The following is a 21,912-nucleotide window of genomic DNA, read 5'->3' as shown; positions in this document are numbered from 1 at the left end:
TGTATTTTAAATAATTAGTACATTATTTTAAATAATTAAATACTTAAATAAATAATTTAAATAAATAATAAAAAGATACCAAGTCAAAAAAGCTGGCCATTCCTAGAGACTCAGAGAATCCCCAGAAGTGTGTGCTGAACAAATCCCAGCAGAACACTGGAAGGGCAAGCAGTAATCCCTTCACTATTTCCAGGTTTTGGATAATTTTTAACAGAACTGAGAGTCCTCTGAGTTTTAAAACAAAGCTTCCTTAGGACCATCCAATTTTAAATGAGTGTTTAAAGGGAACAAAAGGGAAACATGCTACTTCTCTGCTTAATCAACTGTCATCTACTCTACACATTTTATGTTGTATGAAACCAATATTTCTCCAGGCAAGAAAACTGAATGTTTTCATCTATTTCATATTTTAATTGGGAGGTAATTAAATTCAGTCTGCCCACTTATTAATCTTTTTACATTTTAACTTTCTTTTCTTTTGAAGCCTGTGTTAAAAATACTCTCATGTGATCTTACTTGTGGAGACATGGTTTATATTTCTTTATTTTTAGTAACTTATTGATTCCCCCCCTCCATTATAAAAATACATAGAAACATAGAAATTTTCAGAAGATAGAAAATACAAAGAAAATTTTTTTACAATACCCACAGTTCCATTAGCCAGAGATAACCACTTCATTTTTTTTTTTTTTTAAGATTTTATTTACTTATTTGTCAGAGGGAGAGAGCACACAAGCAGGAAGAGTGGCAGGCAGAGGGAGAAGCAAGCTCCCCACTGAGCAAGGAGCCTGATGTGGGACTTGATCCCAGGACCCTGGGATCATGACCTGAGCCAAAGGCAGACGCTTAACGACTGAGCCACCCAGGCGTCCCCAGAGATAACCACTTTAAGAAATGTATTTTTAGCAGGTGAGAATTTTAGTTCCCAGCTCTAGTGTGTGGGAACTGGAGCCATGACCCCACTCCCCTCCCGTTGCTTGTTGGATGCCAATCACACTGACCATCTTTCAATGTCTCTTCCTTGATTTGCTTCCTCCCACCTTTGCACACAGTGTCACGCTGTTTCCTCTGCCTGGTTCACTCTTCTCTCCTCTCTCTGCCCTCTTCATTCCTACTCATCTTTCAGATTTCAGTTTGCTTCACTTCCTCAGAGAGGCCTTCCTTGACACACTCCTTCCCCCAGATGAGGTGAGATTCTATTATGGACTTTCCTAGCATTGCATATGTGTCCTTCTTAGCACTTGCTACCCATGCAATTTAACATTTGTTTCTGTGATTATTTGACTAATTAATATACTGTGTGCTTCACAAGGGCAGGGTCTCTGTGTGGTTTTGCTCACCACTTTCCCTTTAGCCCATAGCTTATCTTCAATCATATTTTGAGTTGAATATAATATGGCCCATGTCCCCACATGTTGGAGCTGCAAGGAACCTTAAACCTGAGGCTATCACTAAGATTTCCTCCCTTCTCCACGGAATCATCCAGGAACCTGAGACTTGGCAGGAGCCAGGGAACTGGACTGTGGGGTTATTGTCTTATTTGTCATGGCTCCTCATTGAGCAATGATGCTCAGATGTACTTGTGTCTCATCTGCCTAGGCAGCGCTGCCCCAGGTAGACTGCCTTCCACTGACAGCAGGTTCCCATCTTGCTACCCACTGGAGGGACAAAGTGCCAAGAAAGGGACTCTTCTCTACTCTCCCATCCTTCCCACTCCAGTCCTCACCTTCTTTTCTGACTCTGACGAAACTTAAATTTCCTCCTAGATCCAGCTGCTTTCTCCTCTCTTATTCTAGGAACCAACCTCCATCTTCTTCTGACCTGGGAAGAATCCTCTTCCATAGGCCTTTAGAAGCCAATTTTTGTGGAGTAGGATTAGGGAAAGATGCAAATACTAATTAGTTTTTTGAGTTACTGTTATACAGCTATGTATATTTTGAAGCAAAATTGGGGCCGTGTTGTCTACCCTCTCCTATAATTCATTTTCTCCATTTACTGAATTGTGTTTCCCTAGATTTTCATATTGAGAGCATGATTGAGAACATAGAATTCCCTAGGAAGATGTCACCTAATTTATTTAACATGGCCCTTGATGGTGGGACATTCCTCATTCCTTAGTGTAGCAGGTACAATTCTTTGTGCCTACTTCTAGCCTTGTCTTCTGCTGACAGGCCTCTCATTCTGCTCTACTGTCACAGCAAATCATACTGCCCAGGGACATACCGTGCTTTTTCACCCCCAACTCTCAACTCCTGGGGTTTCCTCAGCTGGAGCACTTTTTTTTTCCTGGCAGAGTCCTACTTATTCTTCAAACTGATGCCATCTTCCCCTAATGCTTTCCTTGATGCACCAACGCAGTCTTAAGCGCCCTTCCTCTGGGCTCCTAAAGCATCCACATCATGCCACTAGTCACATTTTCTTGGATTTATTCTCTGTGAATGTTTCAGTCCTCTCTGCTAGATTTTAATGTCTTTGAGGGCAGAAAGCATGGCACATAGAGATGTTCCAAAAGATATGTTGAAGAGACATAGATTGCAGCAAGCACTTTTCCCTATTGTTTCACATGTTTGGGGTATGTACAGCTTCCTAGGATGGCTTTCAATTTACCTGTTCTGGAATTGCCCTTTGTTTCACTCAATAACAGGGATTTCCAACATTAATCTAACAAATGCCATGATGCCCAATCCCCATGGTGTTGATAAATATTTTGGCCTTTATATTTCCTTTGCTAGGTAGGCTACAGTTGCAACTGTTTCTTTTACTTTGAGCTGACTTAAATGAGGGTCCCTTGTTTCATGGATCCTGGCATAACTCCATTTTCCAGCTCTTTTTTCCCAGATTCTGTCCTTTTCTGTCCAATATCCATACTCTTCCTAATAACAAGAGTCTTTCCCTCAATACGTTCTTGTATAAATGCCACAAAACTCCTTATCTTTTCCTGTTTGTAAAATAATTCAGTAAACTATTTATCAGATGCTATTCCTCTCCTAGAATTGTGAGATTTCTATAATTTTTTTAAAATTCAAGTTCTGCGACTAGATATCTAGTTCCTCAAGCTCATGCTGATCACTTTGAATTTCATCTGTTTCATGTTGTTTCCAGTGTAAATTTGAGATTGTATTCGCCTTGAAGACAAAGGACTATGCCAAGGATAGATAGCATTTATTTTGTATTTAATACAATGTTGACAAATATTGCATTAAGTCTGGGTTAAGATAGTTTTTAAACAGCGATATGAAGTTCTTTTATCATAGACAGATCTAGTTCCATTTTATAATAAATATCTTTGGTTGTAAGACTTGTTTGGATACTTGGGTCATTCCACCACAGGTGGACTAAAATTAAGAGAACATTAGTGTCAGCCAAGTGGGGAAATGATAGTAGTTTGGGCTGGGGTGATGGAGGTGGTGAGAAGTGGAATGATTTGGGAAACTGAACTGTGATGGATTAGCTTTAGGGGTGTGCTTGTGTGTGGTGTGCTGGGCAGGAGAATTCATAGTTTGAATAACTGATAGATGGCAGTTCATTTCCAAAGAGACTTCTAGGTCAGAAAACTCAACTGCCTAGACAATATGGGGGATGCCACGGCCAATTTTGGCTCTTTGCGTTCCTCTTTTGTAGCTGTCATGGAGATCCTACCCTGGGTTAGTTTCCTACTTTTGAACATACTCACCTTTCTTGGTTACAATCAGATTCCAATTCTTCTTTCCTCTGATTACTCTCAGTTCACCATGATTGGATTTGGGTTTTCTTGAACATCTTCAAATATTTAAGGATAATTATTTGGGATGTGCCATATCTTCAAATGGGTGATCTTTCTCTAATGCTTTCTAATTTCATTTTTAGAAAGAAACCTAGTGAAAAAAAGTGCTGACTGAGGGTTTCACATGATAATGAAAAACCCCCATCAAGAGGTAGGCAAACTGCCTCCAAAAAAGGTGAGCTGTGGTTGCCACCGCGAATTACTTGTACATGAATAATAACAAAAGGTAACTTTCAGGAAAGGTCAAATGAAATTGTAATTTATAAATTAAAAGTTGAAAAGTCGTAAAAGAATAGGCATTTTGGCACCCTCCTCTCTCCCTGTTGATTCAAAAACCTCTTACGTTCTTTAAAATCTTTAACTGCCCCTCTCCCTAAACAAGGAGAGACTGGAAGAGGCAGACCACTCTATAATGACTAGTGGCAAGTTTAATAAGCAACAGAACTTAACAGGAAGCTTGTCTTGGGCAGCTACGAAACAGCGATCTCTGCACCCACCTGCTAAAATCTTTTGAGTTTATGCAGAGGCCTTAAGGGGATTTAAGGCACAAAACTGTCCCGTTGGTTTCAATAACACATTACTCGGTCAAGGCAATGCTCTTCAAGTGGCTCCCGGTACAGGAACAGTGCGCAAAAGGTACTTTTCAAGGTCAGGGGAAAGGGTAAGGAGCGTCTCTGCCTGGGGCTTACCCGTGGTCACATCCTCTCCATGACCTTCTCCCACACTCCCTACGCCTAACTTCGTTAGGTGACCCTGATTCTGGTTTAAATGGAAGTTATGCTGAGCCAAGGGAACCTGAAGCGGGATTAGAGAAGGCTATGAAAAAGCACGTGTCTTCCTCCTGTAGAACGCGGGATAAGGAACGCCTTCGGGTCTTCGGGCCAGGCCTCCTCTGCAGACGACTTCCCGAGAGGCGGTGGGTGTCGGGGAGGAGAGAGGGAAGAGCGCGCGACCGCAGCAAGGGCCCGCCTCCGGAAGGTGCCGCACTGGACTTCCGGGGCCCCCTGGTCCTCCGCGTACTTCCGCCCTAGCCTCCAGTCGGCCAGCCTCGCGGGAAGTCACGCCCGTTTCAGCGCTTCTCCGGCCCGTGGCTCACCTCTGGCCACGACGGCAGCATGGCGGGCGCGGAATTGCGGGCAGCGCTGGAGCAGCGGCTCGGCGCCCTAGCCATCCATACGGAGGTCGTGGAGCACCCGGAGGTGAGGCGCCTCTGCCGGGACAGCCCTGCGGGAGAGGTGGGCTCCGCTGCGGCGTCTCTCGGGCGGGGCCGTGAAGACCAGATACCCCAGCGGTAAGGTGCCGCAGAAACGGCCGTTCTCGGACATTTCCCAGGCTCCAGAGCACAAAAGGGACCCGACAGAAACATCAAAGGCCGTTCGGGACTATGATGTTATTGTGAGAAAACAGGGTTTTCCTCTTGGAGCGATTTGGTCACATTTCATTTTGAGAACTTCTTCATGTAAAGTTGGGTCAGTGTGTCTTTATGGTGTAGATAAGCTACGAGGCAGTAAACCGTCTCTGTAGTGTCAACGATGTATCAGGCATCATGCATATAGCAGGACACCAAGCTTAGAGAGTTTGGTATGAACATGATTTCATGTATTGATGTGAGGATTTGCAAACGTTAAAAATCTTCAACTTTACAAATTTAACATCAAAACTGTATCATTTTCTCTGACCTTCTTCCCTCCTATATAGTACACTTACTCTCCCCCTTCTTTACCTGTGCATATTGCCAGCTCTTCTGATGTTACTAGTCCGAGTCTTGTTCCTTGCCCGTGATCTCACTCTCATTGTGGTTATATGTTTGTAAAGTGGAGGCTGTCACGTGGTCTGGATGTAATGGAACGCTAAGGAATAGGAATCTGGCTGCTGTAGATTTTCAGTACCAAGTTTAAAGAAAAAAAAACAAAAAACGCTTTAGGAGGAGTGCTTGGCCAGCACATTGGAAAAGAGAACTGGCCTAAGAGGTCTCGAGATGAGGGATTGAAACGGCAAGGTGTGTTTTCTAATGGGCTGGGAATGGTTCCCTACCAGTGACATCCAGGGCATTGAGCACTCCCTAACCTTCACCCAGCAAGCAGAGTATGTGTACATGCATATTTTTTGAAGTTTTCATGTGATATTTTACAGGTGTTTACAGTTGAAGAAATGATGCCTCATATCCAACATTTGAAAGGAGCACATAGTAAGAACTTATTTCTTAAAGACAAGAAGAAAAAAGGCTATTGGCTGGTGACAGTTCTTCATGATAGACAAATTAATTTAAATGATCTCGCCAAGCAGTTAGGTGTTGGGAGTGGAAATCTTCGGTTTGCTGATGAAACAGCCATGCTAGAAAAACTAAAAGTTGGCCAAGGCTGTGCCACACCTTTGGCACTCTTCTGTGATGATGGAGATGTGAAATTTGTTCTGGATTCAGCTTTTTTGGAAGGTGGACATGAAAAGGTGTACTTTCATCCAATGACCAATGCTGCAACCATGGGATTGAGCCCTGAAGACTTTCTCACATTTGTGAAGAAGACAGGACATGATCCCATAATACTAAATTTTGATAAAAAGAACTAATTGGGCTGATATTTAGAATACATTTATTTCTGAAAGCTGTTTTTCTTACTTATAATTTATAAAAAGCATTAAAAGTGATAAGAATATTTAGCACCTTGGTCTGGTGATTAAATCATTTTAGGAGGAACGTTTCATCTAAAAGGAGCTGCTTTTTATTTATTTATTTATTTATTTATTAAGTAATCTCTACACCCAAGGTAGGCCTCAAATTTATAACCTTGAGATCCAGAGTCACATGCTCTACTGACTGAGCCGGCCAGGTGCCCTATAAAAAAGCAGCTGCTTTTAAAAAGATACACTGAGGTAGTTTTAGTCAGTTCAGAGAGTCCACCTCCCATCCCCCATGAGCACTACTCATTACAGGAATGCCTTCAACAATTAAGAGTAGATTAACAACAAAACTAAGGCTAGTTAAGATTAACTATCTTACATCTTCTTTAGGGTGTTTACTGTACTTGAAAAAAGCAAGTTACAAAAACAGCATATATAAAATTATACATATATTATACATATAGGGAAAAAATAAAAAGCAATATAGGAATATATTAAATTGTTGATGGTGGTTATCTTTGGGGAATGAGGATTAAGGAAAGATTTGCTTAATCTTTTTGAGAGGTTAGAAATGTGACCATACTTGGAGAAAATTTTTTCTGCCCTGTAGGCTGTATTAAATTTTACTTATCCCCCGCCCTTCAATTATGGCATCTGAAACAGTGTAAGAACTCAGGATTATATATTGTCAGTTCTATAGAAGCTAGTTCAAAATTGTGGAGTAACATACTTTTTCGCTTAAAACAAAACCTTCATTAGTTGAAGGTCTCAGGTAGACTATACTACAGAAATAGTCTAGAGATCTCATCATGAAAATTCTCTTACAAGCAAATGGGATAGTTGTGAGGTAACCATATTTTACTAAGTTTGGTCACTCAAAAGTAACTTCCATCTGGTAGTGATAGTGTAACCAATTTGTTACTAAAAGGCAAAATAAGAGTAAAAACGTTATTTCTTGATATATAGGATTAGAAGCTACAAGTCTACTCACGGCAGAATTTCTATAAAGAATGAATTTAAGAGTTGTGGAGTTAAATATTGTCCATAAATGATAACTTATTCTAAGGTGCCATGTTACTTTTTGCCTGCTGTTTACTACATCTCTAAGAGGAAATTTTAGGTTGCTTTGCACATAAAATGAAAGTTTAATGAACAGAGTCAAAGATTGAGGACAGGGGACAGTGCCCTTCCCATCTTATAATGAAAACAGGCTCAGAAAGACTAACCTGCCCCAGAATACACAACTGGTTGCCTCCTCTAACATTCTGCCTCCCCAAAGTCTATAAATGAAAATGAAAGACACTGCTTTGTGCAATATATTATTGTATTTAAACTATGTGGGGATTGATAGAACTGGTAAGATTCCATTCTTTTCCCAAACCAATACTCATCCCTAAAAGATTTAGAAAGAATCATCTAAACAAGGTTATGGGTTAGGTCTGAAAAAAGGTTTTCCAGAACAAAGGGAAAGGAAAGATAATACTTAGCTAAATTATATGTTACAATTTTTATTTATTTACTTATTTATTTATTTTTAAAGATTTTATTTATTTATTTGAGAGAGAGAATGAGATAGAGCATGAGAGGGGGGAGGGTCAGAGGGAGAAGCAGACTCCCTGCTGAGCAGGGAGCCCGATGCGGGACTCCATCCCGGGACTCCAGGATCATGACCTGAGCCGAAGGCAGTCGCTTAACCAACTGAGCCACCCAGGCGCCCTGTTACAATTTTTAAATGATTATTAACCACTTGTTATAAAAATCACCTCTTTGTTTTATTTTTATATCAATCAGTTGAAGTGAATGTTAAACCAACTTAATTTTTTAGGAGTAATAAAGTTAAAAACTAAAATGAAAAATAATGAAATGTTTTTAAAAACAAATCAAACCAATGATGGTTTGTTACGAACTGGCTTCCTGTGGCTGGTAATAGGTATTACCAAGAAATAATCACTGCTATTCAACTCCAGATCCCTCAGTACCATTATTTTTAAAGGAAATGTTACAGCTTTTATATTATTTGATTTGGTATTTAATAACAATTATAAGTACAATGGCAAACATTGAAAGAGAACCCTTAGTAGAAAAGAAAAAAGACAATTTAAAATCAGGTTTCGTTAAAGGGTGTTATAAGTGCAACTTTATCCATAAGCATTCCTTTTAAGGCATTTTCATTGTTGTCCAAATATCTCAACATGTACATCAAGGTTTATATCACAAAATGGGCTCCTTTTGTATTACTCATTCAAGGCTTAAAGAAAAAATACATCTCAGGACAAAGTCTAGCAGAAAAGAAAAACACAAAAATTCACTTTTCTCGTAAAAGCAACTTAAAATACAAAGTCATGTAGCATACATTATTACTCCTCATTGTAATTCCAGATTTGGTACAGTATCTTTTTCACTTCCTGACATAAACTGTTAAGACAGTGCAGGCTGTAATACTTCATTTGTGAGGTGGCTGCAATTCTGTAATACGCACAGTGATTTTTTTAATAGGCTCTTACCATGCCTTGCATGAAAGGTGCTACATACAAACCTGTTACATGAACTCTTTGGTAACCACCAGTTCAAAAACGTGGACCAAACCTTTCCACATGGCCAGATCTGAAGCACTTTATTGGAGCTCTTTGCGGAAGCTATTACCCTGTATATTAATTCTTCAGTTTCCTGGGGTGGGGGTGGGGAGGCTAGGTGTTGATTTAGGACACAGCCAGATAAAAGCATGGCAGGCCCCAGTCAGGAAAGTGGCCCCAGTAAGTTTCTAGGTAGCCATACTATTTTGTTTGGCAGAAGCAGTTTATCTAAGGGAAAGGAGTGACTGACTTCCTACTAAGTTTGCTTCTGAATCTTTTGGAGAAAGTAAAATATTCATGAGGTTATTATCTAGTCCTTTCTTGAAATGGTATGAAAAACGTGATGAATATAATTGAGAATATTCCTACTTTCGTGGTCTTAAGTGTTCCCCCTTTGTCTCTAACTGCACTTTCTCAGGGTCAGCCTCCTTAGACTCAGTACTATATAGGCTGCCCCTAAGCATGTTCTACGTGAAGCAATAATGTGCTGCCTAAGTCAATAGGTTCTCTATTTTAGGACATTAGTGTTCTGGAGAGGTCAAGCTGTGGTATGATTCACCCTCACCGGGCCACTTCCTACTCATTAAATTCCAACTTTCAGTAATTGTCCTGGGATGTGTCCTAGTTGTGCAAATTAGATGCTAGTTAATATAAATCTAAGTTACCCACTTACTGTATTTGGCTAAAACATAACTTCTATATTTACTTTCAATTTATCCACCTAAAAATGAATTTACATTTTTTACATGCAAGTATCTCTAGACTGCCATGATGCAGTCAATTTGATACTTGAATCTAGGGAGTCACGATGGAGAGAGATGTTTCAAAATCTAGAGAATAAGTTTTAAATATGTCTGTTGTGCAATAGTTGTATTTTAGTAAGAATCCTTTGTATTTACATTTACATAGCACCTTTCATCCAAGAGTTTAAAAGTGATTTAATTTTACAGCATTATTTGGTGGCAAAACCTAAGTTAATGGTGGCATTAAGTTACGTTAAGTCCAAGTTCTCTAAATTCCTTTTTAATTTCTGGTCAACTATACATGCTGTCTTTCTTTTCATTAAGTCTTTCTGAAAGTAGACTATGAACACAATACTGCTAACTGGCCTACCAGAAAGAGAAAGGGAGAGGGAGACAGAGAGAGAGAGGGAGGGGGGATGGGAGAGAGAGAGGGAAGGGAGGCAGGGAGAGACACACACAGTCTCATGGCTACTAGGTTAGTGATGAAACACACAGTTCCTAAACCACACACTATGAATATGGAATTATTCCAAAAAGATTTTTAGAGCTGGTAATGAGAGCCTAAGAAGTATACTGTTAAAATAAAAAAGTCATTATCTTTCTCATTTCAGACATTTAAGATTATTCTGATATGTTAAATAATGAATTTGCATTAATAAGTATCAATGCATTTTTTGATTTCATAAGAAAATAAAACTGTGATATAAAATTGGAGCTATAAAAAAACTGATGTTTCCCTGGGTTAACTAAATCTACTTTTTTTGTGCTTCTTTCAGATGTTTAAGGTAACAAATGCATACAAATATTTCAAAAGTACCAATAACAGTTACCAACTTTAATGTAATATTATAAAGGACAAAAACAGAAAAGTTCTTATTAATATGTGATAACCTTAAAAATAAATGAGTTCCTGGCAAAATGCAGATCATAGTAAATTATTTACATTTTTTTTTTTTTGCCATAAGAAAACTTCTTAAGCAACAGTCAGCTCTCGTGTTAAAAAAACAAACACACATACATAACCCAATACTAAAGAAGGGAAATGAATTTAAAACACAACAGCATTATCTTGGGAATGCAATTTGCTGGAAAACCACCTTACTAAAAAAGTTTCAGAAAAACACTCTTTTTAATTACCTTGGATCCAGGTGTGAATGCTTAGTGTTGCTTAAAGGGGAATACGGAAAGATTAATGTTACTGTAAATTTTTTATAGCTCCTATTTTTCAGATTTATCTTCATAAACTGAATTTCTTTTGCAGTGCATCAAAATAATTGGTTAAAAAAAAGGAAAGGATACCAACACATGCAGTCTGCTAACCAAGTAAGGCTCTGACATGCCAAAACAATGTTCTCTGTATCATGATATATAGTACATTCCACAACATACTACAGCATTTAATTTAGATTTACACAACTAAATATAAATGGCTAAATTTTGGCTAATACTTAGCAGAAGCATTAAGCAAACATGGATAAATTCATAAACAAATGACGAAAGAAGTAGATTGTTCTTGGAGTACTTCTTAGAATCTTATAACACTTGGTCCTTAGTGAGAGAACATCCTTTATTCAGTAGATCTTATCAATACAATGTATAGTAAGTCCTAAAACCTTCTAAAAATTTTGGCAGTTGACTCCAGTAGTGCTCCTTGATTCAAGGAAGGAATGAAGGTTTTGTATTTCTTGCCTGCTCTAGTCACGAAGGATTGTTTAAAGTCTCCTTAAAGATTTTTAAAATGATTCCTATAGTTGGGTGTCTTGTTACTTCAGAAATAAAGGCTTCACACTGAGAAACTGAAGGACACTTTTCTCTCTGTATTTAGTTGGAAGGTAGAAAGAAGAAAGAAAATATAAGAAAAGCTTGAAGATAAGAGAGAGAGATAAAATACAGAGTAGCCACTATAAGAACAACATGCACCAGATATTTCTTCTATAGGAATGAGAGAGTGACAGAAAGTCAGAGACAATTTTTCTTTGAGTGGCTCTTCATACAAAAGGTATTTAATTTGTTCTCAATTATCAAAAACATTGTGGGAAAGTTGTATTCCTACCAAAAAAAAGAAAAAGACTTCAGATTAAAAAAGGAATTCCTAGAACATAATTCACAAGTAAAATTAAGTTCTCCCTCTCAAAAAAAAAAATTAAGTTTAAATTAAGAAAAAAAGAAAAATAATATTTAAATGTTTGTTTCCTGCACTGACAGGCAAAAACTTATAGCAATCAATAAATCTTGCTTGACTAATAAGTAGGACAGAAAGTCATGAATAAGCAAGCAATATTTACATCTGTTAATGCAATGTGCACTTGTTCTTATAAGTAACTCGGTTAGTTTGTATAAATGAGACTAATCTCATTTACATTTTAAGCAAGAAACTCACCACTTGGCCCACATGTCATGTAGTGGGTAATAGAATTAGGAGCTTTGTTGCTCCCTAGACCTGCTTTTTGAATTTCTGCTTTCTTGTACTTTGTCCACATCTGCAGGAGAAAAGCATTTCATGTTATTTAATCAAAGGTTAAGCATAATATAATTCATGAAGTTAAGAAACTAACGAGCTCTTGTTGAGTAGGGCAAGAAGAAAGAATCTAACTGGGAAAGTTATTAATCTGATAGATATCTTATTACTTAAAGACTGACTGTTGTATTTTAAAAGCCAGAAATAATATACTTCTGTCCTTTTAGTAGCATCAGATAGGTTTACTATGTTTATTTACTAAATGGTCACAGTTTTAAAGTACAAAATAATCTTGCATGCAGCCACAGAAACATCCACAATGAAGTATTTGTTTTATTTACTGAGAAAAATTATGCCTGCTTTCACTGTTAAAGCTAAAACTGCTTTGGTCAAAGGGGACCCAATGCCTAACAATGTCAGTTTACAATGTCACACAAATAATGAGGGTATGATTTCTAGAAACCCAGGGCAGGAATGTGAATGCTACTCAGTTTCATCTAAAATCAGGGTACTGAATCTCCAAATAGTTTTCCAAATATTCCTTTATGAAATCGTAGGATATTTATAGAGATGTCTTAGAGGAAAAAAGTGCAGCTGCTCAATTGAGTCAGAGTTGGTTAATTTTATCTTTAAAAACAATAACAAAAATAAAATACTGGTGCATCTTTGTAAGACTTGTTTAGCAAGTAGATGTTGATTCTTTAAGTTTGGGAAGCACTGGCTGTAGATGATTTCTAAGGTTTTTCCTATGCTAAAAATTTGATTCCAAGTGTTATGAAGAAATGTAAGAAGAAACTGGTATTTTGAGAAAATTTTATGACTCCACAGCTGGTGATAGTCTCTGGAAGAAGTCTAGCCTGTATTCTCACAGACAATCCTCAAGACACATGGACATGGTATGGATCTGTCTTACATGCACAGTGTATATATTCCTTGTGAAAACATGTTATACTATAAACTATAGCCATTTGTATTGGAAATACTGTTTTCCTGTAAGTCTAATTTTGTAAAATAACCACACAGTTTTAACATAATAGGACATGATTTCTCAATATATTTTGCATAAATAAATTTAATATTTTAAATTTAAAGTGTATGGCCAGATTTGTAATATCTAAAGAGTTGAAATGGTTATAAAATAATTCTTGACTCAAAGTGGAAAAGAAGTAACACTAATTATTACATTTTAATCATATGTGGCCCCCATCTAATCTCACTTATATTTACCATTAAGTTTTATTATTAGGTTATAAAAAAAGAAGAGAAGCCAAAAAACATTTTTAAAGTTAGGGCTGACAGTGAAACAACAGACAATAAAATAGGTAGATGTATTCATGGACAAAATATATTAGGTGGTACTAAAAAATATGAAAATTTTCTGATTGTGCTTATGTGATTATCTGCAATAGAACTGTTTTTAGTAATAGCTGGCTGTGAGAAAAGAAGCACAGTCAAAGATAAAAATGGAGAGGGCCTAGCCCCCACAACGATCTTGTTTGAGTACCAGAGAATGGCTTAATTTAAAGGATAGAAATTTTGTTAAGCAAAGATTCTCTATGGATTCTATTTCCTTTGGTCCAATTAATAAGAATAATAATTTAATGTAACAACATGTATAAAATAGTGATTTCCTCCCCATTTAGAAAGTTACATTTCAAAGCATTCCTTTCCAGATGCCAGGCTGAGTTATTAGCAGTAATATTTAGGCTGAGTCAAAATGGCAAAAACATCCAGAAAAAGAGCTAAGATCTACTCCTCCAGAAGTAAGTGAATCAGGGTTATGGCTTTGTTTCATTTCTTTTTTTTTTTTTTTAATTCTGGGAATGAGAGATTCAAGTTTAGCTGATTCTGCTTTAAAAGTGCTATAACCACAGCAAGATAATTTTAAAGTTTATGACACTGCAGTTAGAGTTAGAAAATATTTTCTTTATCTTATATGGTTATTTTTTTAGCTAGAAGTTTGTATTAATTTGTAGTTCTAAAATTTGTTCCACTAAAAACACACTTGTTCATTTAAATTCTAATGTTAATTTTATTTTAGCACAGTATACTCATTTAAAAAGCTGTTTTAAGGACAAACACATAAAATTTAATAAATAGATTATAGAAGCAACAGTCTTCACTACTTTGTAAACTTACTACCTTTTTTGAACAGAAAAATGCAAATTTCCAACACATTGAGTATGATTTGATTTATTACTCTTTGACTCTATATAAAAAAAGAATTGCCAAAACTAATGTATTAACTGATTGCAAGTAAAAAAGTCATCTTAAAGGAAAGATGGTCCTTGAGTTCTTACATTTATCAGATGAAGAAAAGCGAAGAAACAGAATTAATACAAATGCTCCTAGTAACGTAAATCTGGTGGGGTTTTTAAAGAATTATGAGTTATTATAAATTTATGAGTATTAACAATGTTTTAAATCTGAACAGTTTTATAAATATGGGCAATAGTTAAGATTTGCTACAGGAAGTGTTAATGGAGTTACTATTTCCTTGAAAATAAAACAGGACAGAAGACATAGTTAAATGGCAAAAGAAAATGACATCTTTTTACATAGTTTCCTTAACACTGTACATGTGCAACAGGAAGTGCACATTCTGGGGGAGGAAAGGAGTGAAGAGTGAAGGACAAGGAGAGGGAGGGAAGGGGAGCAAAAAAGGAGGGAGGGAGAAAATGAGCATTCTTTTTTGGGAGCAACAAAGTAAATATGACTTGGAAATGCCTTCTTGGTAATTACAGCATGCAACTATTTTAATATGCTTCCAGGTATCAAAGTAACAATCTTGTATCAGGTGACAAGAAATGTGAAAGAGGAGCATGTATTGTTAAGGTTTTTAAAGTCATGCAGAAAATGTACAATGCAATTAATATTTCATGCAGGCTTTGGTATGGTTACACATTCATATTTATACACATGCCATCATGTACAAGTGAATACTATGCCACAATTTAAAAATAAAAATATAAGCCTAGCCAAATTATACTTTTCAACAGCAGCTTTTCAAATCAGATTAGAGAAGCACAGTGCATATCAAGTAACATCAGTATTATATTGCGCAGTTTTGATCAAACACAACCATATTCATACCAAACAGTTTGATTATCCTCAGAAACCAACAATGCAGCTTCTGTGTCATCAGGATGGAAGCATGCAGGAGTGATAAGATTATTGCTATCTGCAGAAGACTGTGGGTTACTGTTACTAGGGTTCTGATTATCAGAAAACTGTTCATTATCTTTCTCTGCAGCTTTATCTAAAGAGGCAGAAGCCTGGTCAGTTACTCTTGTGATTGGCCTGGGAGGTAACCCACTTATGTTACTAACTAGTTCTGTATTCAGGGATAAAAATGGCTGAGATGGATGAGCCACAGTAAGTGACTCTCCACTGTCTTCAGCTGATATTCCAAATGCATCATTAGACATATTAATAATGGCAAAAGTTTGGTTTAGAAAATGTGACTTTTCTGTTCTTGACTTTCTAGCCTGGGCATACAGAGACTTGGATTTATGTGTAGCTAAATCATTTTGCGCATGAGATCCTATAGCATGGGCTGGACTGTGAAGTGTATAAGAGGACCACTGGTGTAAAAGGTACTCACTAGATGTTGCAGTGATGCTGCTATCAGCAGTAGCTGGTGGTGAATCAACTGACATAGGTAGTCTACTGTCCTTGGTCAAAAAATCATGGATGCTTGTCCTTCGAGTAGTTCCTTCGGCAGTAGAGATCACACTGCTTGCACGAGGTAAAGTGGCGTAAGGATTACTATCTTTTGATTGTCGTGACAGAGAAGTTTCTTTTACTAATTTTATCTTTCTTTGAGTGCCTAGTGTAGGTTTTCCTGGAGAGCTAATGAAGTAGGCATCTTCAGTCTTTCGAGGACTGGGTCTCACAAATTGTTCAGGCTTACTTGTCCGTCTATCGTAGAAGTCTCCTGGGGTTTTTCCACTTACTGACCTGGCCAGACCACAGCTAACTGGTTTGTTTTTTCCCAGAAAGTCAGAAGAAACAGACAAACTTTTCATTACTTCATCTAAAAGATTCTCTTGACTTGAGGACTTTATCTGTTAAAAAAGATACCACAACAGATTAGTGAATGCAGCCAAGCTTTTACTTTCCTGATATATTAGATTGTATGATATAAAACTGCTAAGCACCCCTTAACTTAAAAAGAAGCTCTATAGTTCAGTCAGAAATTTAACTTGCAGTGTCGATCTAAATTAAGGTCCTACCAGGTAAAACTAACCTGTATTGAGGTAAGCTTGTTGCTTTCTTCCAAAAACTGTTGTAGAGTAACAACTTCACTTCCAGGGGAACCAGTTTTGATCTTGTGATGTGCTCGACTCTCTAACGAATCAGGCATTTTGTGCTGGAGCATTGGACTTGATCTGGTCTGTCTTTTCAAATACTGAATTGGACTGCTACCACTGCTGGACCAAGTCTCATGATCATGAAGCAGGCTAAATTCTCCACTGCTGTGGCTCTGTGGCCTGCTTTGGATATTAACTGCACCTGCTTTTGGAGTAAATGGTGTGTTAAGAGTTCGGTAACAGAAATGAGACTAAAACTAAGTAATAACATTTGTTGACTGGATTCTTATGAATAGCTAAACTAACTTTCACGCTTTATTTAGAAACGCTTAGTAAACTGTGTTCATCTTTCATCAGTCTAATATTGTCTATCCTAGTCTCATTTTGACAAAAATATTTTGAGTTCTACAAGGGCAAATACTTGCTTTCTCCACTACACTCAGAGCCAAACTACAAAGCAGGCACTCAGCACATTTGATGAATGAGTGAATAAAAAAATAAGTAAATAATACATTTTTTAAAATTCAGGTTCAAGTAACTGTAATACACCTCACAATTTAGAACAAAATATGATTATATGAATTTTAAATTATTTCAGAATGTTAAAACCAGAATACAAATTCAGAAGTTAAAAATTCGAATTCTTTGCCTCTCTATGAAATCTTCATTCCTTACTTGAAGGTTTCTCTGTTCATCCTGAATGAATAAACTTAAAGAAATTTTCTTAAAATTTAAATAGCAGGCATATAAAGGAAAATCAATGGAGATATGATATACTTAGCAAGTTCTAGTAAAAATACAAAATCAAGTATGTTGTATATTTTATTCTTTAATGTCTGAGGTCATCTGATTGTTCCTGCTTTCCACTGTTGGCATGTGGCTATATAGCATTAATTTTTTTTTTAAAGATTTTATTTATTTATTTGACAGAGAGAGACAGGGAGAGAGGGAACACAAGCAGGGGGAGTGGGAGAGGGAGAAGCAAGGCTTCCCGCTGAGCAGTGAGCCCGATGTGGGGCTCGATCCCACGACACTGGGATCATGACCTGAGCTGAAGGCAGACGCTTAACGACTGAGCCACCCAGGCGCCCCATATATAGCCTTAAAAGACTCAACTGAGTTTGAGCAACTGTACAGAATGCACATTACTAGTTCTGGATTAAAGCTCCCTAATGTTTAATGCTATTCCTTATGTGGATTCTAATTGATACCAAACTGTATAGAGATAGTATCAAGATGGAAAATACAACTTTCCACGGTTTCCTAATCAGAGAGAGTAAAGTGGGTCATGAAAGAATTTGGCTCAAGTTATATAACATTTTATAAAAAGATTTTCTTAAATTTTCAAATCAGGAAAGAAATACTTCATATTTTCAGACTAAACTTTTCTACTGGATATAAGAACATGATTATAAAAATAAAAAAATAATCCCTTCTTGAGATCAGATTTTTCATACCACTGCAACAGAGTCATAGCATTAATGATAAAATTACAATTGAGGCAAAATGATTTTATAATAAAAAAAGCAACAGAACAAATTATAATTTGACAATTCTGGACTTTAGAGAATAACTATTTTCACCAACTTTTATAATCTATTAAACAATTCCAGAATCCGAGTAGGCAGTAAACCTTTAAGGGAAAAAGTACTAGTCAAGGCCTCTAGACATTTTACATAAAAACCTTACCTTAGAATGCATATTAAAAAATTAAGAAAAAATCCTGAAGTAATTCTTTATATAGCTGTGTGCATCCATTTGTCTGTTATACACAAACATAACTGTCTTCTTAAATTTAAAAAGTTATTTCCCCTTATTTCGTCAATAACTTAAGCTAAAAGTATTTCTAAAACACTTCTATAATGGGAGTTCAATGCACATGCCTCATGAGAAAATTAAGGACAACCCATTTTCATGACAAAGACAAAACGTAAGAAAAACAAGGACCTACAGATATTTTTGAAGTTAAAAATTACATACAAATATTTTATCTGTGAAGATGAAAAATGGCAACCAAAGTAACTGCTCCTGTTTTTACATTTATACACATTGTATACACTGTATTACAATATAAGAAGTATAAAATGTTCCAAGGAACTATGTTCCAAACATAGATGATTTGGATTTCATACTTTACCCCAGAAACTTCATCAATCTTCTAATTATAAAATCTGGAAATGGATGGACAATATTAATAAATTTACCTACAGCATACCTTTGACTTCATGGAGTGAAGCATTATTATTACTATTGCTAGTGGATGTTCTGCCACTATCAAGGCTGGCTGGTCTTGAAGCTAAATGAAAAAATCAGGAGACAGTGTGATAAAACTTCTAGCTAATGACATTGAACTTTTACATTCTGAGCACAGAATGCTTTGAGGAAACGATCATGCATACTTTCACAGACTAAGCATGCCCAGAGTTGAATCTTACAGATTAGAGAGCAAAAGCATTTCCAGATAGTTCAGTTAGACACTTTAGAATAAGACACTTCTGAAACACTAGTTGAGATCCAAAGAAAGGGAAATAAAGTGCATATTTAGATTTGGAAATGATTTCTAGATGGATACCAGAACTGTTTTGGCTGAGTCGAGTGACATGCCAAAAAGAAAAAGAAAAAAAAGTGCTAGTGATTAGGTCACTTACAACAGATCAGACAAGGAACCCTGCACACTGCAGATGCCACGAACAGGAGGAACATGAGCATCTGCACAGTTAATGTCCTGCATTCCTATCCGTACAAGGGAAACAACTGCAGTTAACATGACCCTACCCTGTTTCTTAAAATCCTGCTTATGTGTGAAATTCCCTCAACATACTATCCATTTATTATTAATATTTTAGTTTGGCAAGATATGGTTTTGCAGATCTCTCCAGAAACTTAAAAATCTAAAATGCTCACCACTGCAGAAAATGTGTTTCTCAGAGTTCATCCTTTATCGAACTAAATATTTTTTAAACCAATGGTAAAATATGTTTCTCATAACTTTAACCTTATACCAAAATGGCAACAAAATTACCTTTGAGCATTGTGCAGGCATACTTTATAAATGACCTTGACCAAGAGAGAGACTACTTAGGATGAAGCAATAACCTTAAAAGGGGAAAAAGGGAGTATTAGGTTTGAAGAAATGGCGGAAGTAGCTATGAGATGCAGGTTAGAGAAAACATGCTTGCTGGCAATGCCACATTCACCAAATCAATGCCAGAGCCTCAGCATTCCCATTCTGTATGGAATATGTACTCTCTAAATAAAGTTCGTATCTTACCATGAACTCTTGATCCCGTACTAGAATCATCACTAATACCTTGTGGACTTATGTCTTCAAAGGATGTAGTATCTACATAAAATAGCAAAATGGATATAAAAATATTTTTAAACAAAAAAAAAACCCCATTTTAAAATTTCATTTATGCAGATATGGATATTCTTTTTCAATCACATGTAACACATCTTGATTTAACATATTTCATAGACTTAACCAGAAACTGGAACTAGGAATAAGAAACAGAATAGACTTAACCAGAAACTGGAACTAGGAATAAGAAACAGAATAGCTGTGATGAGAGTTGACTCGCTTAACACCAGAAGCAGTGAAACAATCTCCCCAAGGACCCTGCAAAGCAAAGCAAGAGCCGGGGTTGTTCTACATGGTTCTCTCTGGTTGAAGTTATATTGTTTTTAGTTAGTTTTTTTTTTTTTTTAAGCTTCTATCATCACTTTTTCCCTTTCTCACTCTTTACTTGGCTTACTTTTCCTTTTCTTGTTAGTTCATTAGCTGTTTATTATGAAAGGCCTAGGAAAGATTTTAATTATTTGTATGATGTTTTAAATTTTTGAAATGATTTGAAAATTCTCTTAAATCGAATCCAGACTGTTTTAGTAAATTATTTCAGGTTGTTGCTGTCAAAAAGTACACATGGAAAAGTCAAATTAAAATTCCTGTTGTCAACAGTTACACCACAGTGCAAAGAGCAGACGGCCTATACCTTTATTATTAACCAACTGCTTGGATCTGAAGCCTGTAGAAGAGTTGACAGTTGAAAAGTTGATGGCTGTAGTAGAGAAGGCCATAGCTCCCAATTCTTTTCTCCTTTTACCCGTTGAAATATCATCAGGAACCTCCAAATTCTCAGTACTACCTGTCCACTGTCCTCCTGCTAGGACCATGGACTGCACCAGGTCATTCATGGCTGGGATGCAAATGAAAGCAAATGAATCAGCATGGTTAATGTATCTGCTCTTATTTCTATCTTGTATTATAAATGATCTGGTTTTTGTTTATGGATTAATGCAAATGAACATCAAAGACTATAACCACAAGGTCATTCAAATTATGACATGCATTCAGCTGAATGAAATGAGTAGGCCAAAGGCTGATAAATTTCAGTAAATATTTTTATCCCATCTCCACCCCCTTTAAAGATAGGAAAAGGAATTTTACTCTGTACAACTGCCATGCTTTTGCGCAGTGATGTGCAATATAATTAGAAGCCTTCATAATGTGGTTTTGTGATGACAGAAATGGAATGAATAAAGGTAAGATGGAGAGCAGTTCTTATACAGCATCATTATTGAAAATGACAAAGAGTCCTTGGTCAGAGCAGGTTACTGAAGAAATCATTCATTTTATGTATCAAATAAGTATACCATTCAATAAAAACCTGAAAGAGATGATATCCAAAGTGACATTTAATTTGATTATGTAATTACCCATACCACTTAAAAAAAAGAGTATTAATATATAAAGAATGACAAACGTTTTCAAGGGTTACAGGCCATTTTATTTATTTGTTTGTTTAATTTAGTTCATTAAGAAAATAAATTCCTAATGCTAAAGGTTTTGTTATATTTTAAGTAAATTTATTTGGGAAAAAATTCTCTATGGCATAGAAAATTAGGTTTTTTTTTCTGCCAACTTTTAGAAGGCACTGGAAATTTATAAGTATATTACACGTATGACTAAACATATATGCATGTATATGTATCAGTGAACATATAATGCGACTTCAGTGCCAGTTTTGAAAAAAAAATTCTTCCAGCTCCTTGAATTAGAGGAAGACTGCACTTTGCAAAATAAGAAGATTGGCACAGTCCAGAGAAAGGTTAGTGAAAAATTAGTAATGGAAGCCAGTGTAGTCATTTGAAAGAAGCTGAACTGTCATAAAGTCTTACACATGGAACGACGGTAGCAGGCCTTCATTTTGTCTTTATCCTTCGGTCTGTTCCTCAAAAAGGGCAGTCTTTTCAGTGCAACCACTTTAATGTCAGAGCATGAGGAAAAACAGAAACAGAAAAATGAAAGAAAAAAGGGAGAAGAACAGATGGGAGTTAAATGTTGAAATTAAGGACAGAAATGAATGTCTGAGTTTCAGCTATGTATGCTATACTAAAGCTATTATTCTCATGCTGCTGAGTGATAATGAAATATGAAATATGT

The 21,912-nt window shown here is 36.4% G+C and overlaps 2 protein-coding genes across 11 annotated transcripts in view; one reads left to right on the top strand and one right to left on the bottom strand.

The window, feature by feature from the left end:
* Window positions 1–4,424: 4,424 nt before the first annotated feature.
* Window positions 4,425–6,421, top strand: LOC118521383 (prolyl-tRNA synthetase associated domain-containing protein 1). Of its 3 annotated transcripts, none has more exons than XR_013441822.1 (2): window positions 4,425–5,054; window positions 5,897–6,035. XR_013441822.1 is itself a non-coding variant. In XM_036069882.2 (2 exons), the coding sequence occupies exons 1-2, from the start codon at window positions 4,879–4,881 to the stop codon at window positions 6,329–6,331; spliced, it is 555 nt and encodes a 184-aa protein (XP_035925775.1). In that variant the 5' UTR covers window positions 4,761–4,878; the 3' UTR covers window positions 6,332–6,421. The 3 variants fall into 3 exon arrangements, 2 of the variants coding, with proteins under 2 accessions (XP_035925775.1, XP_035925776.1); XM_036069882.2 differs by having other exon boundaries at window positions 4,761–4,998; window positions 5,897–6,421; XM_036069883.2 differs by having other exon boundaries at window positions 4,764–4,962; window positions 5,897–6,421.
* Window positions 6,422–8,388: 1,967 nt separating this feature from the next.
* CCDC88A (coiled-coil and HOOK domain protein 88A) overlaps window positions 8,389–21,912 on the bottom strand; it is a 122,430-nt gene continuing 108,906 nt past the window's right edge. Inside the window, exons 26-34 of one of the 8 annotated variants that reach the window (XR_013441821.1) lie at window positions 21,648–21,731; window positions 20,462–20,665; window positions 19,741–19,812; window positions 18,685–18,765; window positions 16,406–16,674; window positions 15,761–16,223; window positions 12,079–12,178; window positions 10,836–11,513; window positions 8,487–8,661 (exon numbers count right to left, since the gene is read on the bottom strand). Coding sequence is in view for 7 of the 8 variants with exons in the window: in XM_078056541.1 (XP_077912667.1) it covers window positions 15,228–16,223; window positions 16,406–16,674; window positions 18,685–18,765; window positions 19,741–19,812; window positions 20,462–20,665; window positions 21,648–21,731 (1,706 nt within the window). In the remaining variant the exon portion in view is untranslated. The other 7 variants (XM_036069880.2, XM_078056544.1, XM_078056545.1 and 4 more) reach the window with 7 other exon arrangements.

The sequence above is a fragment of the Halichoerus grypus genome, chromosome 10, assembly GCF_964656455.1.
Source record: "Halichoerus grypus chromosome 10, mHalGry1.hap1.1, whole genome shotgun sequence".
NCBI classification, from domain to species: Eukaryota; Metazoa; Chordata; class Mammalia; order Carnivora; family Phocidae; genus Halichoerus; species Halichoerus grypus.
Note: the sequence above shows the minus strand (reverse complement) of the source record. Positions and strands in the feature narration are given on the sequence as shown.

Excerpts from the sequence above, each read along its gene's own strand:
- LOC118521383 (XM_036069882.2), top strand. The coding sequence starts at position 4,879 with ATGGCGGGCGCGGAATTGCGGGCAGCGCTGGAGCAGCGGCTCGGCGCC. Across the intron at positions 4,999-5,896 it reads GGGACAGCCCTGCGGGAGAG|GTGTTTACAGTTGAAGAAAT; the intron begins GTGGGCTCCGCT and ends GATATTTTACAG.